Below are 18,023 nucleotides of genomic sequence, written 5' to 3' on the forward strand. Positions count from 1 at the left end.
TACAAAAAGGTAGCGTACCTGTAATAAAAAAATTTTGTACGAAGTATGGCAACAGTTTGAAGTATATAATGATTTTTGCTAGTAAACAGTGTCTTCGTTAAAAGGATGGGATGGCTGATCAAAACAATTTTATTCAAAATTATAAGCTTTTTGTCACGAAAAATCCATTATTAGCTAATGAAATCGAAGTTGGATTAAAATGGATGTCTTATATTGTAGCTGGTAATTGTTGAAGCACTCTCTTTTGTTACATTTGTCTTATGATGTATTTTTCCCCCATGATTTAAATTCAACTTTTATCAAGTTTTGTTAAAGGTTTTTTAACGTGAAGAGTCTTGATATAATTTATTTGATGTTTTTTCTAGGTCGGTTTTCACAATCACAGGTCATTACGGAGTTGATTCACTGTGCTTCGAATTTACTCACTCTTCTTAATGATAGTATACTGAGAAAGTCTATTGGTATTCCCGTGCACATTGTAAGTTTAAATTGAATCTAAGCTTTGTGTAATTATTTTCGTATCAAAGTTTTTCTTTCAGTCTTCATTGTAATGCTTCTTGAAAGGAAATTGTTTTGCTTTATTGACTTCTGAACATTTTGGCGGAGTGAAAATATTGGTTGGTGAAATGAAATAAACTTTTTCTGGCTTGCCTCAAAAAAACTAACAATGGATGGAGGGGGGGGGAATTAATTTGTATCTTTACATCATGCAGTGAGTTACCCGAAGGTTCTTACTTTGTTAATAGTAATTTGAAGGGATTAAATCACATGTGAGGCCAATAAAGCAGATAAGAGGAGGAGAGTTAGGGGGGGGGGGGATTTTTTTCACTAATAAAATTTTAATTAAAATTAATCAGATCAACCAATCCCACGCACCCCCCCCCCCCCCTGATTTTTTACCTTCCAACAAATCCTGAGTGACTGAAAGATATTCCTTGGTGTCTAGTCCTTTCAGTAAAAGAAGAAAAATCCATTGAGACTACTTTTTATAGGTAAAGTAATATTTGCACTGGTTAAAATTAAGATATTTCGATCAGCAAATTTTTTAAATTTTTTCAGAGCAACATTCGCTGCCCGACATTGAAAATGAAACACCAAGAAGGAGTAGTCTGGAAGGGATGAAATTTAACAAAAAGATAGAAGCAGCAAGGAACAATAACCGTTCTTTGTATCAAACAGATATTCAGATTTCAGAAAGAGAACCACATAGACTCAGTAGGATGTAGGACCAATGCGAACAGTGATGCACAAAAAAATATGTGTAGGTTTAAGGTCAATCAGAGTATGAATGGTGTACTGAGGGATTGCTCTCCATTCTCTGTCAACCATTATTCCCATTAATTCTATGTTTAATTTTGAATTTACATTGCATTGTCACCTACTAATTTCTGTTTGTTCAATTTGATTTTTGTACACAAGAATTTCTAAATAAAGTTAAACATTGAAAACTACCTACCCCTTTTTTTTCCATAGTGATGTTCCCATCTAATTAGTAATGGGTCAATTTTATTAAGTTCAACTAACTGCAAACTAAAAGCATGTATAAACTCTAATGACATGAGCCCGCACTGAACATTGGTCCAAGAAAGGGGTGTGCTAGCTTTAAAGTTTTAAGCGATTTAAATCACAGGTTAACCTGGAAATTAAAAAAAAATAAAATGCTATTTTAATGGAATTGTGTAAACTAGGAACTAGTTACCAAAAGCGACGTGAACAAGGGTTAAGCTTTAAGATGGCCCTTGATTTTCATCGAGGACTTATAAACTGACTCTGACAAGTCTAGCTGGGCCCAGAGCCTATTGCTGGTTGTCATATTGCATTTGTAAAACTTATTTTGAAAATATTCAAATCCTCAAAATGTCCCAAAAGTCGTAAATATTGCTAACATCCGTTCTTTTTACGTTGTCAACTCTTTGTCTCATGATGAAGACACTATACTTGCAATGATCTTTAATCCTCATTATTTTCCAATTTTCTTAAAAGAATGTTGCTGTTGAGAAATTACAGACTTATCTAGCTGTGCTTGAATATGCTGAAGTGTTTGCAGAAATTGCGGCACGTCGTCTATCGGGGAATCGTGGCAGATGGTTTATCATTGTTTCAGTTCAAGTTGTAAAGTAAGTGGGAATGATTTTAACATGTGTCTCATGACTTGTTAAATGCATGTTGTTGAATACATTGTTGTATAGTAAACCATAATTTAAAATTGTTTTAAAGTAAAACTAAACATATTTTACTTCTCCTAGCACAAGTAATTAAATAGTTGACAGCAGGTAAAGTTGAAATTTAGGATATAAATTTTTTTAATACTTTTTAATGATTTCATCAAGCATTTGTTTTTGGAAAAAAAGTGCAATAATCGTATTTAAGTAGCATGCATAAATTTCTTCATCAAAAAAATCATGAAATTGTCATCCTAAACATATAAAAAAAACTTGCCCATTCATTAAGCCTTAGTGCTGATTTGTGCTTTGATAAGCAAGTAAGTTCATAAATAAGACATTAAAGCAAGTATCAGTTCCCCCTCCTCCCACACCTCCATCATGATAGGAAAACTCATATTTTCTTGCATGACAGAAAAAAAGAAGCTCAGTAGCACATACATGCCAGGTTTAAACCAGAAGAAAGCACATGAACATTAAAGCTTTGTTCAAGGTGTTCTGAATAGGGTTCCCAAACAATTTAAGATGCATTATTACATGAAAAAAAATGTTTTTGAAGAACAGGGGCTGATACAGCTTTAGGGTCAAAGGAATAAGTCATCTTCTTTTTTAACCAGTTAGGGTAATAGCATCAGTAACAGACATGCTTAAGGCATCGCTCTCAGGTTAACTCAATTTTCTGAGCCTTTTAATGTATTTAGACTTTTTAAACTATTTTTCTCTCGTGCAACTATATCTCATCTCATGTTTGACTGCTTCTGGATCCTCTGAATTAGTTAATTTTATTTTTATTTGCTCCATTTCGAAAAAAGCTCCAAACCCCTGTAACAGACACCGATAATTCTGATCATTCCCAGTAACAGATAGAATAAGGAAAGGATGAGTAATGGACAGAATTCCCCTTTTCTCTTCAAGATGTGCAAAAGTTCTTTATTTTCAGATCTAAAACCTTAATAAATTCAACTGAACATGAAATACCAGAAGACCTTGTGGTGGTTATTGATCACCTTCCACCACTGCTTTGTAAATACCAAGTGGCTGATAAAATTCACTTTAATAACACTAGATGGTTGCGCTGTATTCATGGGCTGCAGCAACATCGGTTTTACCCACCTAAAATTCTTATTTTTTAAATCCAAACTTACGACTGTCTGTTACTGGATCCTTGTCTGTTACTGGTGCCGTTGCCCTATTAAAGCTATCAAAATAGAGGATGTTGATCGGTTTAAGCTTTCCACAGATGACAAAACCAGAGGTCATTCCTTTAAGTTTTTCAAATTCCAAGCTCATCTTGAAATAAGAATAAATTACTTAGAGTGGAAATTTGAAATAGTTTACCAAAAACCTCTGTTTTTGCATTGGGGTGAATACTTTTAAGAGGATGCTTGATCTTTAATTAATGGGCAGCAGCATAAAAATTTGCCAGAATGTATCAGTATTTAATTTTTTAGTGTTAAGTTAAAAGGGTTGAGGTAAAATTGGAAAAATATGCAGATTTTCAAGTGTTGTTCAGGAAAATATTTGGAATTTTTATCTTGTGAATAAGTCTGATCCAACTTTTAATGCTGTTTTTTTGACTAAAATGTTGAAATTTAAGCCAGTATATACGGTAATTATTTCAATGAAAGGTTATAACTTTTTCAAATATTTATTAAGGCGATTGTTCAATGTTTTTACAGCTGCAGTGTCAAAATTTTTGGCATCAATCTGAAATTCATCAAAATCATGGTTCAATTCAGTTTCTTTCAAAATACAACTAAAAAAAACAATTTTGCTATTAAATTGTTGAATTTCAGGTTTGACGCATACAGTAAAATTTGATATTTCTTAAGCAAAATTTATAATGCAGAGCGTACTCCTGAAAATATGGTACATTTTTCCATAACTTACTTTGTAGAAATTGTTGTCTTATTTACCTTTTAATTTATATTCTCCTTAACTAGTAAAAAAAAAAAAAAAACTGGTTTTTAATTTTTTCAAAGTAAGTCAATTGCTGAGCTGATTTATTTAAGGATACAACAAATGTTTACTTTAAATGATTTTCTTTTCTGTCTCTGATACTAAAAGGAAATATTTAAAGCCCTTCTACTATTTTTTGTATTAAGTAATGATGCATGATTTATCTTTAAAAAAAAAAAACTTTATCATTTGTCTCTTTAGAACTTTTATTCGGTCTGTGCTTTTACTTAAATATGAACAAGGACTTCAATTATCACCTCCCATTCCACCTCTGAATAGAAGACGAGAGATATCTCTTGCTGAATCTAAAAGCAAAAAACTTTCTTCTACCGAAAAGACAGATGATTCCACTTTTACTTTGAAAAGATCTGGAAGAGTTATACGAACTTTGGAAACTGGTAATATGCTTCTTCTCTTCACCGCTTTGTTTTTCTTTCACTTTTAACTATTATATAGTTCTCGCTGGAATAACTTTTTTTTTTTTGAGCAATCACGATTGCTTATTGTTCTCATTTGATTGTTTTTGGCGTTACGCTGATTTTATTTTCCCGCCAGCACCCTCTGCAGCATCACCGTCGACTGGCTCCTCACGATGCTGCTCCTCCAGCGAAAGCCGTCTCCAAGTTGCGTCCATGTCTTACACACACACACGCATACATGCACACACCTATACACACACACACACACCTACACACAGAAACACATACATACACATACATACACACACGCATACATACAGACACCTACACATACAGACACCCACACAACTACCCACACACTCATGCCTGCACACAGACACAAACACATATGCCTACACACACACACACACTCGTGATTGCGAAAGACATAATTTGAATTCAAGAAGTCAAAATTCAAATTATTTTTTTTTTTAAATTGCTTTCTTAATGGTACTAATTTATTCATACTAGGTACAGTAAAACCTGTCTACAACGATACTGTTGGGACCTAAAAAAAGTATCGTAATAGAAAGGTTATCGTTATAGACAGTTTGATAATTCATGCTGACATTTTGCTGGGGCCAAAAAAAAAAATTGTTATAGACAGGTTATCGTAATGGACATTGTCGTTATACACAAGTTTCACTGTATATGTCTTTCATTTATTTTGTATGCGTACTATAAATTTTGGACAAATAACCATGCTAATTTTTTAAATAAATTTTTTGTTTTGTTTCTTTCTCATATATTTTCAGGGATGTGCCAGCTGCTCCAATTGAGGACCCTGTGCCAAACTGCTCCAAAAGACCACCAAATGGACTTTTCTGCACTAAAATTGGACAAACGTGCGCCAAAACTGCAATTTTGCATTTAATGTTGCAGTTCCTTCAGCATATTTGGCAGTTTTGGAAGAATGTCATCAAGTTTATGCATTCAGAGCTTGTTTTTACTATTTTTTAGCTTAGTCCCGTTTTATTGTGCATTTCAAAATTCGATCGTTTTAATTTTTTATGTGATTCTGTTCCTTTGACTAGAAAAATTTTGCACTGATTATTATTTTCAGCCTTTGTTATCTTTTGTTTTCAGTATATGAGGACTTGTAAATTCTTTTTCTTGCCACGCTCACTCGAGAATGTCAGTCCAGTTGCATCCAAATTGATTTCAGTGAATGCCATCTGTAAAAATTAATATTGTTCACCAGTTTTTAATCTTGGGGTTTCTTAAGATTTTAGGATAAGAAATTGATGTCTAGTTTTGGTTGGAGACACTTAAGATAGCAAAAGTCTGGTAATTCTAATGCTCTGCTTTTGAATATGGAGACATTTCAAGTTTCTCAGATTCAGGCATTTTTTCCCATATTGTTAGTTTGTCTTAAAATTTTTATTTATTTTTTTATTTTTTATTTTTTCAAGTTTTTTATATTTTTTCACATGTATTTAAAAATTCCTTTTCTGTGACATCATTTCTCAAAATCATTTTTTTTTCATTGTAATTTCATTATTAATTTTGTGATTAAATATCAAACATTTAAGAATAAAAGATTTAATGTTGCCTGTGCTTGATCTTCAGATTTGTTAATAAGTTCAGTATATAAACATATATGCCAGTAAAAATAATAAAAATAATGAGGTCAAGTATAATTGAATAACTTAAATATACAAAAAACAAATCTAATAGTTGTTTAAAACTCACTTGTAACATGTTGAGGTAAAGTTTTTAAATTCAACCATTCTTTTGTGCTTTTTTTAAAAGCCTTTTTGAATATGTTACATAAAAGCAAACAAATTTTAAAAATAGGTATCAAAGCACTCTAACTTAAATGTGCACTAAAGCAGTGATGTATTAAGCAAAGTAAATTTAAATTAAACAAAGTGTAAGAAAAAAGTAGAGCAGAACAGGACTTGTCTTTTGTGAAAAGTATTAGATAGAAAAAAAAGTGATTAAGAGAGCTTCAATTCATAGTTGTAGTTATGGTGTTTTGCATCCATAATCTCTTTTTTTATTATTTTATCATGTCACACACATTTCCGTGTATGAAATATAAGTAGTTGCTCTAAATTGATGTAAAATTTAAATTTTTGCTGCTGCAAGCTGCTCCAAATTTTCAATTTTACTGCTCCAAATTCACCGTTTTACTGCTCCAAGCTGCTCCAAAATCACCATTTTCCTGCTCCCAAGATTGCTCCAAAAAAAAAAAAAAAAGTTTTGATCGGCACATCCCTGATATATATAATGTGTGTGTAGCAGTTCCTTACTTCAAAACATACTTTTTGCTGCTCCAATTTCTATAAAACAAACTTTTTGGTGCGCCAAACTGCTCCTAGTCCACTATCCTGAGCCAAGCTGCTCCAAAGTCACTATTTTCCTGAGCCAAATTGCTGCAAAGTCACTATTTTCCTGCACATGAGACTACTCCAAAAATGGGTCTCAGCTGGCACATCCCTGATATTTTTTCATCATATTTTGGTTCAAAGGATTGTATTACTCCCACTCCAATGTTTTATGCAACGGTTTTCAGTTTAAAGACTTGAATTGATTAAAAAATACAGATAAACTTTTTTTTCTAACTTATTGAAATCAATAATCTTAAAAATATTTTTCTTCATATGTTTTTTTTTTTATATTGTTGTTAAACGTTGACTAAACCAATGCTTTTTGTATTTTTAGCTCCACCATTGACAGCCAGATCTTGGAAAGTACCAAAGTCAGAAAATAATACAAACTTACCTCTAAGAAATCCAACAAAATTGGTGAATCGTCATTTTACAGCTGAAATGCTGCATCTTTTCCGACCTTTGATCCACTGTATCCTTCTCAAAATGCCTCATATTGAATTTAATTTGCGTAAAAAGTGTAATTTGTATCATTTTAAACCTAAATTATTTGACATTTACATTTAAAGTTGATGCTCTTGAAAAACCTTGGGAAAAAAAGTTCATTTTCAAATGCTTGAAAACATTGAAACAGTTTCTTGGTGCTTGAATTCTTTCAAAAATCATCGGCATGTGCTTATAGTTTTAAAAAAAAATACTTCACCAATGCAGTTTTTTGAACATGTGTTCAATATGCAACATCGCGAAAAATTGTTTCTTTGTTTGAGATTTCAATCCTTTTGCATCTTGTAAATATTTTGATGTTTTTGCAATCAGAAGTTATTTTTTCCAATGTTACCTTAGATAAGCTTTTTTTTTTTCTGTTTAATTTAATTACCAAGGGAATTATTCTAGAAACCATGAAAGCATTAAACTTAATCGGGCTTTGCGGAAAATTGCTTATTATGTTTGAAATTTCAATCTTTTTGTATTCTGCAAATATTTCAGCATTTTGGCTAATTGAATATTATTTTCTCATATACTGCCTTAGATTAGCATATTTTATGCTTTATTTCAGTAAAAACTAAATGACTTTATTTTGTGGGAAACATGCAGAGTTTGCAAAAATTTGCTTTCTTTTACGAAGTTTCAGTCCTTCTGCATTTTATAAATATTTTAATATTTTTGGGAATTAGAAATTATTTTGACGCATGCTACATCAGATTAGCTTGTTTTATTATTTTTTAATAACTAAAAAATTATTTACTTTTATTTTGTATAATTATATACCTGTATTCAAAACCTGCTGTCTGGCTATGCCACTGAATTTAGGTATTTTGGTTTCTTTCTATAAAAGTTAAAAGCACTCATGTGGATTTTTTTTTTTAATATTAGCTTGCTGATTCTCGAAAATATACTGCTTTTAAATGTGAAGATTGCAAAACTAAACCTCATGTGATCTGCTCCTCTTTATGACTGAGCTTTTCAGACATTTTCAGAAAAACTTTTGGTGCAGTAGATCTTTTATCAAAGTGTCTCTTGTAGAAAATGAAATTTTGATTTTCTATTCTTTGTATACTGCCTACTATTTATATGTTTGCATTAAATTAAATATACATACAATGTTGTTAGTTCGAGTTTAGGATATTGCCTTGTAAAGTTTTTTTTTTTGAAAAGTGCTTGAATTTTTTTCTCCTTGAAGGGTATATGAGACCTTTCTGCTGTTTTATACACTTCTTTTTTTTTTAATAAGTGGAAGGAAAAGGTTCTTGTTATTTAAAATTGAAATATCTGTGTTATTAAAAATTTAGTTCTGAGTAAAATTGTGCCAATTTGGATTTAAAATATCTTCTCTATCATACTTTAATGAAAAAAGTATTGTCGGTTGGAGCTTTTGGAGAATTATCTTGGAAGCCTTGGGTGGTTGCACTTGGAATTGATATTGCAAGGCAAGTATTTTTTTTAACTTGTTTGTTTTAATTTCTCAGTTTTTATTTAGTTTTTTTACAACTTCAAAATATGTATTTGTAATTTTATGCATGAACTTTGACTTATGGACAGCATAGCTATTACCCCCATGTGAGGGATGCTAGGGGCACCACAGTGAAAAAAGGGCTGGAATGAGATAAAAACGTATTTTATATTGATGTATTTCTAAACTTGAAAAAACAGGAAGGGGGCCCGTGGCATAATCTACACTGCTCAAAAGAATTAGGAGAGCACATGGTTTTAAGGAAATTGAGAAAAACTTTATTCCGGAAACTAATTTCTAATAAAGCTTCCATGTTTTCAGGAAACATGAGTGTCATGATGCGCGCGATTAATTTTGAAGAGTTATTCAAAAACCAAAAAGATAACAATTCTAGGCCGTGGAAGTGGAAGCATCGCAGCCGCGCATAACCTCAGATCAACAACTGCCTTGAATGCCAAAGAACAAAATTTAAAAGACTTACCCCGTGTAGCGTGTGTGTAGACGACAGGAAAAACAAATTCTTTACCGTATGTTCTTTATTTCATGTTAAACAGAGCAGACAAGATGACAGGAATTTTGCATGGTGATCACCAGAAAAACATTTTTCACTTGGTAAAAAAACACAAATGCGCGGAATACATACTTAAGAGTTCAAAAATAATGGAGCTGGAGTTTGCGAAGTTCGTTAAAGATCAAAAAAACGGGGAGTTCATTCGGATGGTGGTGAAATATTCAAATTAAAATGGGCGCAGGACATGCAGTTCACTTTGAAGATGGTGGGGTGAAATTCAGGGATGTATCATAATCGAGGATATCAGTTACAGGCCACGCCATGTTGAAAAAAATGGCGCACAAGTTGGTAATCTCAATGGTGATAATGTTGAGATCATCACACAATTAAAAATGGATAGGGGTAATTGCGGCTCCATATCGTCACCACAAGCTATGTTGATCATCAAAAAGGGTCGTTAATTAAGGGCTCGATTCCGGTACATTCTGCGTGCCGCCATCGGACGCCATCATTCACGCAGGTGAAACATTTCCTATGCAACTATCACAAGTTGCACTGAAGCTTATCTTTTCATTTTCTTGGTTATATACATTTTGGAATTAAAAAGGAAATTTTCACCACATTTTGTGGTCATCAAACATGAGGCGGAAAGCCACGGCCGTCAACGGACGCCGTACACATATCCTTCGCTTTCGCCATCATCGGAGAGAAAACGGAGCCGCGAGAAGGACGTCCGATCGAACTGGAAGCAGCAAGCAGAGTGAAGTGGGGTGGAAAAAATGAATCGGCGAATGAGCGATCAGATCGGGGTATGCGGCGATGCGCGGGAACCAATGAGTGCGTTTGGCGCCCAAGCAACGAAGGGAAGGGGACGCTACACCATTTTAATGGTTGACAAGAAGATGCAAAAAAAATTGGATCCACAACTGAAAAAATGTCAAAAAAGTAGACGATGGGAAAAATGAATAAGTCATCAATTTGATATCGTAAAGTGGGCAAAATTTAAAGGGGAACGCGGAGAAAACATGGAATGCACAAAAAAATAAAAAATAATAACAAAATAGGGGGGAAAAAACGATTAAAGTGACCGAAAACATGGGAAAAATATAAATGGGTAAAAAAATGTGATATGCATTATCACAATGAGAGTAAAACATTCACTTTGGAAGCAAATCAACGTTTCTGTCGCCAAAAAGCAGAGAAAGGATACAAGTGCAGAAATCGTGATTTAACAGAATCTCATTTTTTCACTGTCTGAATGATAAAATTCAACAGTTTATTTATTTATTTTTATTAGAAAATGAATCAACGCAGTAATTTACCAGGTTCCATGGCTTGACGTTTTATCGGAAGTCTGGAATCCAGGCATTGAGAGTTTAAAAATTGTTCTATTAATGCATTGTTTTTATTACAGTAGTGCAAAATAAGTTTGTTTTCTGTTGTTTTGCATTTCTTTTAATTGAGCTGAAAGCAAAATAAGTAAATAAAAAACTTGGGAGGAATAATTTATACAATTTTTCAACCAAGTTGCAAATGTTTTGTCTGATTAAAAATTTTTCCACTGTGATTTTTTTTTAAGCTTGCATATGCTTAAAGAAAATGAAAAATTCAACCGTACTGAAAGAATTGAAATTAACCGACGTGCCTTAACCATGCTTATCTACTTACTGAGGTCTCCTTTCTATGATCAAGTTTCAAAGTAAGCAAAAGAACCTCTTCTGCTTTTAAGAAAAAATTTATTTATTGTTGTAATTTTCACATATTGATGCAAATATTGTCTTTTAGGACACATATAATAAATTTACTGAAGCAATTGGCTGATACTATTCCTGGGAGTGGGTTAATATTACGTAAGTATCAACATACATCGCCATCGCCATACAAAGTACATTTTCTTTTTCTCATTTTTTTTTCTTTCCTTCATTTATTCTTATTGGTTCTTAATGATATTTCAAAATCAATGCTAAATAAAGTGAATAAACTTATGTTGATATTTGATAAGAACGAAAAAACAATATCTTCTTTCACTCACTAGAACACAAAATTCATTCTAACAAGAGCAATTTACAAAATTGAATATAATAATGATTTAACATATGACTCAAACCCCCTCTGTTAGTAAATTGTGTTAATGTAATGCAAAGCAAAGATTAATGCTATTGATGCACAAATAAAAATATTTGCATATAAACAAATACAGTCAACGCTTGATAACTCGAAGTACCAAGGAACCAGCTAAAACGTTCGAGTTATTGGTAGTTCGAGCTATGGGAAGTTTCCACAACAGTCTCAAGATTTTGGGACCCAATGAAAGCTTCCAAGATAAAGGAATATTTGAGTTATAAACTTCTGAGTTATCAAGATTCGACTGTAAATGCTTCAAAATTTCTGAAGACTTTTTGATGCCAAATTCAAGTAGGGGAAAATAACTAATTGATCAATAATTGGAAAATGAGCACAAGTATTTATAAAAAAAGGTACATTCTGTACTGCATACCAAAAAAAAAAAAAGTATGGTTAAATGCCATCATTATTTAACATTTCACAGGGGTGTAAAATAATGGGCTGGAATGTGGCAAATTTTATTACTCACTTCGTCTTACTGCCAAAAACAAATAAAATCAGTTTTAGGGTCAAATTTTCTGAAAGTTTCTTTTCATTCTTTTTTTTTAACTGTGATAAATGTATTTTCTCTTTAAAAATTATTCTACATGGTAAAAATTCTCAACATAAATGGCTCAGCTAGTTAATATAGATACAGGGATACATTTGCTGTAGATATGTGCATCGCCTGATAATTGAATTAATATCAATATTAAACAATGAAACGGTAGATAAATTCCTGAAAAAAGATTCCCTTTTTGCTTTTATGGACATATGATTAAAAGTAAAAGTCATTCTTACTAAATATTATGCCTACTCGGTGTATATGAATTTTCCTACTTGCAGATAGTTTTGAGTTGTGTGTGCAGATACTTTATATTTTTATCCTACTATGATCAGGGCCGCCGAGAGCCAAAGTGGGCTCCTTGTCACTGTGGTTGCCAAGGTCTCTTTCCCTAATAAGCTTATAAAATTAACACTACTTGGACTCCAAGCGTGGCCCCATCGAGGGCCGGGCCCCTAGTTTCTGACTAGGTTGACATGGCCTCTCGTCAGCCCTGACTATGATAAATGGTACCGTGAATAAGGGATTCCTTGTCCCACATTTTGCAATTTTTTAAAACATTTTCCCTTAACTTTGTTGCTATTACTATTTCTAAACTGTGGTTACCTTTTCCATGCAGCTACAGGGTTGCCGCGCACCAGGAAAATATGGAAAACCTGGAATTGTCAGGGAAAATGAAAATCATCTAAAATAGTCAAGGAATTGTCCGGGAATCCCTCTCAATTTTTGTATCTGATGGGTGAAACTGATGCTTAAAAATGTGGAAGTGCGGTAAATGTCGCCTTCCAGATAAGTGAATTTTCCTTACAGTTGAGAGGAAGAAAAGTCAGGCTTATTTTTAAGCACTAAATGTAATAAGGCTACAAAAAGTAAATAATTAAATTTTAAAAATCCATACGTAAATTATAAAGCTCTGATTTATATCATTACATTTTATTTTTCTTCTTTCGGGAAAAAAATATATATATCGTACTATTTTCCGCAAAGTATGTGTGGTCTTACTAGTATTTTAATAGCCTTCACTCTATTTTTTTTCTTTCTTTTTCATGAAATGAATGATCTTAAAAATTTAAAGCCTCAAAATTTTAGCTTTTATAGGTTAAAACTTGTTCTATTGGTAACATACCAACATTGAAAGTGACTTCGCTGAAAATTGCTTTAGTATGTTTGAGATTTCAGTCTTTATGTATCCTTAAAACTTCTCCATCATTTCAATGGTTGGTAGTTATTTTAATTAATTCTGGATTAAAATGACTTTATTTATTTATTTTTGCAAACTTTAACTGTTATCGAGTTAATTAGCAATTACATATTTTTTGTAAAAATACTAAATTGTAAAAAAAAAGAGCATTTAATTTTTTAGTTCTTCACTTGCTTTTAAAGCTAAAGATTTGTAAAAATCTTTTTAAAACAAAAATTAAAATCCATTTTAGAAGAATAGTGTAATAATTTTCTATATTCTTATGTATTAAGAATATAAATGTTGATGTTTTGGAAACATCCATTGTGACTTTTGTTAAAACCTTGTTTTAATTTTGAACATTTTTTTTTTAAACATCAATGTTTTTTAAAAAGTTTATCTCACTAGTTGAGAGTGTAGTATCAACAAGGGCATATTGGTCAAAAATTTCAAAAAACAGTCTTGTAGCATTATAGACTGACTGACGGAATGCTGGTATTCATGCTGCAAGGAGGAAGGGAGACTTAAATGAGATTTCTTATAATATGTTCAGTTATGCTAGAATGGTACCTAGCACAGATCATCTTGCAATAGGAAATGGTTGAAAAGTAAGAAAAAGTTTAAAAAAAGTTCTAAGAAAAAGTTTTGAGTAAACAATGTTTGCATCGAAAGGGAAACTAACTTTTGCACAACATAATTGCAGAGATTTAAAAATAAAAGTAATAATTGGAAATATCTGGTCTTTCAAAGCATTTGTAGTTAAATTTCAAGTTTGTCTTAAATAATATTTTAAAGCATTTTTTGGTTAATGAAGTAGGTTTATTTGCAGCAAAAATTATATTGTATTGATATTAAATAATGTAAGTTGACATTCATTATCCTGGAATGTTTTCTAAAATAGACTGGAAAACCTGGAAATGTCAGGGAATTTCATTCTTGAACTTCTGTGGCAACCTTGATCTAGTATACTCCTTATTTCATTTTTGAACAGTTTATTTCAATGTGCTATCGTTTTTAATTGTTTTTTATTTGGGCCAATGTTACCCTTGTTTCTCTGCTGAAGTTGGTTTTCCCTTTTTAAATTCATTGTACAACTAACTAGAGCCATAGACAGAATTGTATTCATACAAAAACCTATTTATTTGGCAGAAAAATGCATTTCATAAGAAGTTTGAGGCACATATTTGTTTTAAGGAAAGTTAATTTTTTTTTTTTAATTATCTGTTTAGGCTTAGTTATTGGGGCAACTTTTAGGTTAAGAGGTGTGTGGTGATTCTGAAATTTCTAACTAAAAACTTTAATGGAAATGAGAAATAGAACTATTACTTCATGAAATATTAAATGATGTTCTTAAGGCTCTTCTAAAGCTCTCCATAAAATCTGACACGGCGAAATCACGGAATCTGTGGCAACACAGAGGGTGTATCTGGGAGGGTCTAACTCGATTTTTTTTGCACTGCTAATTGGTCAGATTTCATGATGGGCAGCGTCAATCACTGAGTACGTGAATGGACAGTCATAAATCTAAGCTGTGCCCGTAGGTACTGTCTTTGCGATCGGACGAGAGCAGAGAGAGCTGCGAAGGATTCGAAGGATCCTGTTCCAAAACATGTTTCCCACCCGGCCTGTTTCCCCTCCGCAAGTTAGTAAACGTAGTCCTAATTTTGAAATTGGGTGTTATCAATTTGTTCTTCTATGAGTTAGTATTACCAATACATGTTAAACAGGTTTTTTTTCCCCCAATAAATAGCACAAGGTTCCCGATTTCCAAACTCTACATTCAAAACTATGTTTTTCAATACTTATTTAATATATTTGTTTGTTTTTGACCTTGATTTTAAATATTTTGGATGTAAGAAGCCTTTGTTTAAATAACTTTTTACTTGAAATATTGATAAATTTTCGATTTTCGCTATGTTTTGAGAAACTACTGCAAGAACTCAAACAAAACTTGTTGTGCATATGTATCCCATGTATGTATTCCCATTGGTTCAGATTAGTTTGTGATGTGAAGTCCTCCAAAGGCATGGAGCAAAATATTTTCTATATTATTCTAAACTGCTATACCTAAAGAAGAAATAGACATTAAAAAAAAAAAAGTCTATTGGTAAACTTCAAATGATATAAGTTCTGGTTCAATTTTGACATCAATAACTCCAGGGTTGAGCATTCAAACGTTTTTTTTTCCTCATTTGTGATAATTATTTCTTAAGATAAAAAGCAACATCACAAACAAAGTTTGGTATGCAAGAAGGCCTCAGAAAAGAGAGATGCTGATTCATTTTCACATGATAGTAGATGTGTGCACATAAAAAATACATAAAAAGGTATAATATAAAGTTCTGTGCAAACCACAATGTGTTAGTTCCTTTTTTTCAATGGAAAGTAGGCTGAAAAGGATCCTGTATCATAAAGTTGGACAAAAAATGCTCCAGATCAAGTGTCCTGTTCAACACAAGCTGTAAATAATATATATATATATATATATTAGGGTGCGTCTTATAATGCACTTTTTCAAAAAATTTTGAATTTCTTATGGGGCACCCCTTTAATTGCTTCCTTTTGATGAAAAAACACCCACTTAAAAGTTTCAAAAAATTTGAACAAAATTTAAAGGTTGCTACCAGCGATTAAAATTACCTTCATTGTGAAAAATTAGAGTAAAAATATATTCCCAATTTTCTATTGCAGTATTTGACATCAACATGAAATTAGGTTGGTTAAGGTAGACACATAACCCAAATGCTTATTTCCTATATATACAAAAAAAATAATAAGCATTTCATGGCTGCTATGCTGTGTAATAATGTAACAAAAATCATGCAAAAGTTCCACTACGCATTTCATTGGTTTACAATTTCAGTCTTTTACACTCACCAATATTGTAATTTTTCCCCCTTTGTTTCTAGTAATGTAAAATATACAAGCCTTTTTCTGATTGCTACTCATCATCCAAACTATTTGATAATATCTCTTCAAAAAAAACTTGATGAAAAGACCTTTATGGTGAAAAATTTGAATGTTAGTAATGGAATCCTCCATTTTTCTTTTCCTTTGGTTTTAGTTCTACAACATCTGCTGTTTAGTGTTTCATTGGAGGAGTTGTTCTTTTAGGTTTCTTTAAGAAAGAGACCAATTTGGAGTTAGTCTCTTCAGAAATGACACGTAGATGTCAAATAAAATTACTTGAAGCAACACATTCCTTCTTGTAAGTGAAAATGCTTTTCAACAACAAAAGACCAAATCTAGATAAACTTTTTTGCAAATTCTTGTTCTTCAGAATCAGTCAAAGCACTGTCAGTTACAACAGAGGTTAAAAAAAAATACTTTCACTACAGCTGATTCAGATTCTTCATGATTTTCTTTCTTTCAAAATTTCTTCTTTTCACGCAAGTTCTGTTGCCTTTTTAAATAGAGATTTATTTGTTACCCATTTCGCCTTGTCCTCCTAGTTTTCTTTCAGTAATAAATAATTTCTCTCCTGGAAGTGAAATCTTGCGTAAAGTATCATCAGCAAGAGCAAGGTCAAGCAAATAATCTGATGACGGATTCCATTAATTTTGTTTTTGATTATTGAAATAGATCTCTTTTAGTTTTCTTTTTGAGTTCTTAACTGACAACTTTTGTTTCTTTGATTTGCTAACCAACAGTTAAGAGTTTGAGAGTTGATTGTAGCTACAGTTAATTAACATGATTTAATAAAATATGAAATAACTTCAAAGTCAGTAACAATCTAATTTATTACTAATTGAAATTAATAACAAAAAGATAACATAAATAAACATTTTTATATTTGATGCAAAAAAAAAAAAAATTAGGTTTCAAATTTTGCAGCAATGGTAGCAACCTCTAAATTTTATTCAATTTTTACTTTTAAGATATGTGAATTTTTTTTTCATCCAAAGGAACAAAATGAGAGGGTGCCTCATGAAAGAATAACATCTTCAAAAATAAGACGCACCCTAATATATATATATATATATATATATATATATATATATATATATATATATATATATATATATATATATATATATATATATACACACACATATATTGCTGATTATTCCCTCACATTTACACGAAAACATGAAATTTAAAAACTTCAAACGTGTGCACCTTATTCTTAACCAAGAATTGATGGAGATCTCATGGCCAAGTCAAGCAGTTTTCATTCTGACATAAGGTTATATGACTTCAACATTTTTTGCAAAATTCCACCTTTCAAAGACATTTCTTCAGCATACAATGTCTTGTCAGTTTCTGTTTCTCATCAAATTTCATTTTTGTATGCATCTTGCAAATGCAAATATTCTTTTTAATAGTATTTTCTTGTTTTTTTTTGTTTCATTTAGGTCCATTGATTGAATACTTACCTGAGTGGCAACAGTCTTATTTTTATACGTGGGATGCATGAATTAGGAATTGTTTTTAGACTTTGACCATTGAATATTTTCTGTTTTTTTCTCATTTTAATGAAAATAAAAATAAATTTTATTTTTATATGTGGTTATTATTGAATGTAATTAATAAACTCTTAAAGTTTATTTGCACATTTTTTTAAAATGTTGTTTGAGGTGAAATAGCTGCGTGCATATGAAAACTACCATCCTGGTTATCCATTCAGACCATACATCACCTATTTATCTGATTTGTGTGGATTTCTATACTTTTATGTATGACAAAATAAAATGTGAAATTTATAACTGTTCATAGCTAGGTAATATACACTGGTGGACAATTGCTAAGGACGGATTTCAATGGGGTATGTAGCATGTAAAAAAGTAAGTGTAATTCGATG

The 18,023-nt window shown here is 31.7% G+C and overlaps 1 protein-coding gene across 1 annotated transcript; it reads left to right on the forward strand.

Annotated features, from left to right (window-relative positions):
• Positions 1–74: 74 nt before the first annotated feature.
• Positions 75–17,715, forward strand: LOC129222556 (peroxisomal membrane protein PEX16-like). Its single transcript, XM_054857070.1, has 9 exons — positions 75–222; positions 366–478; positions 1,984–2,117; positions 4,323–4,519; positions 7,247–7,384; positions 8,768–8,840; positions 10,954–11,073; positions 11,160–11,224; positions 17,578–17,715. Exons 1-9 carry the CDS (start codon positions 111–113, stop codon positions 17,637–17,639), a joined length of 1,014 nt encoding a protein of 337 aa, XP_054713045.1. The 5' UTR covers positions 75–110; the 3' UTR covers positions 17,640–17,715.
• The last annotated feature ends 308 nt before the right edge of the window (positions 17,716–18,023 follow it).

The sequence above is a fragment of the Uloborus diversus genome, chromosome 5, assembly GCF_026930045.1.
Source record: "Uloborus diversus isolate 005 chromosome 5, Udiv.v.3.1, whole genome shotgun sequence".
Classification (NCBI taxonomy): Eukaryota; Metazoa; Arthropoda; class Arachnida; order Araneae; family Uloboridae; genus Uloborus; species Uloborus diversus.

Bases quoted from the DNA above. Each gene is read 5' to 3' on its own strand.
- LOC129222556 (XM_054857070.1), top strand. From the start codon at position 111: ATGGCTGATCAAAACAATTTTATTCAAAATTATAAGCTTTTTGTCACG. The intron at 479-1,983 runs GTAAGTTTAAAT...TTTTCTTAAAAG, and splicing joins TTGGTATTCCCGTGCACATT to AATGTTGCTGTTGAGAAATT. The intron at 2,118-4,322 runs GTAAGTGGGAAT...TTGTCTCTTTAG, and splicing joins GTTTCAGTTCAAGTTGTAAA to AACTTTTATTCGGTCTGTGC.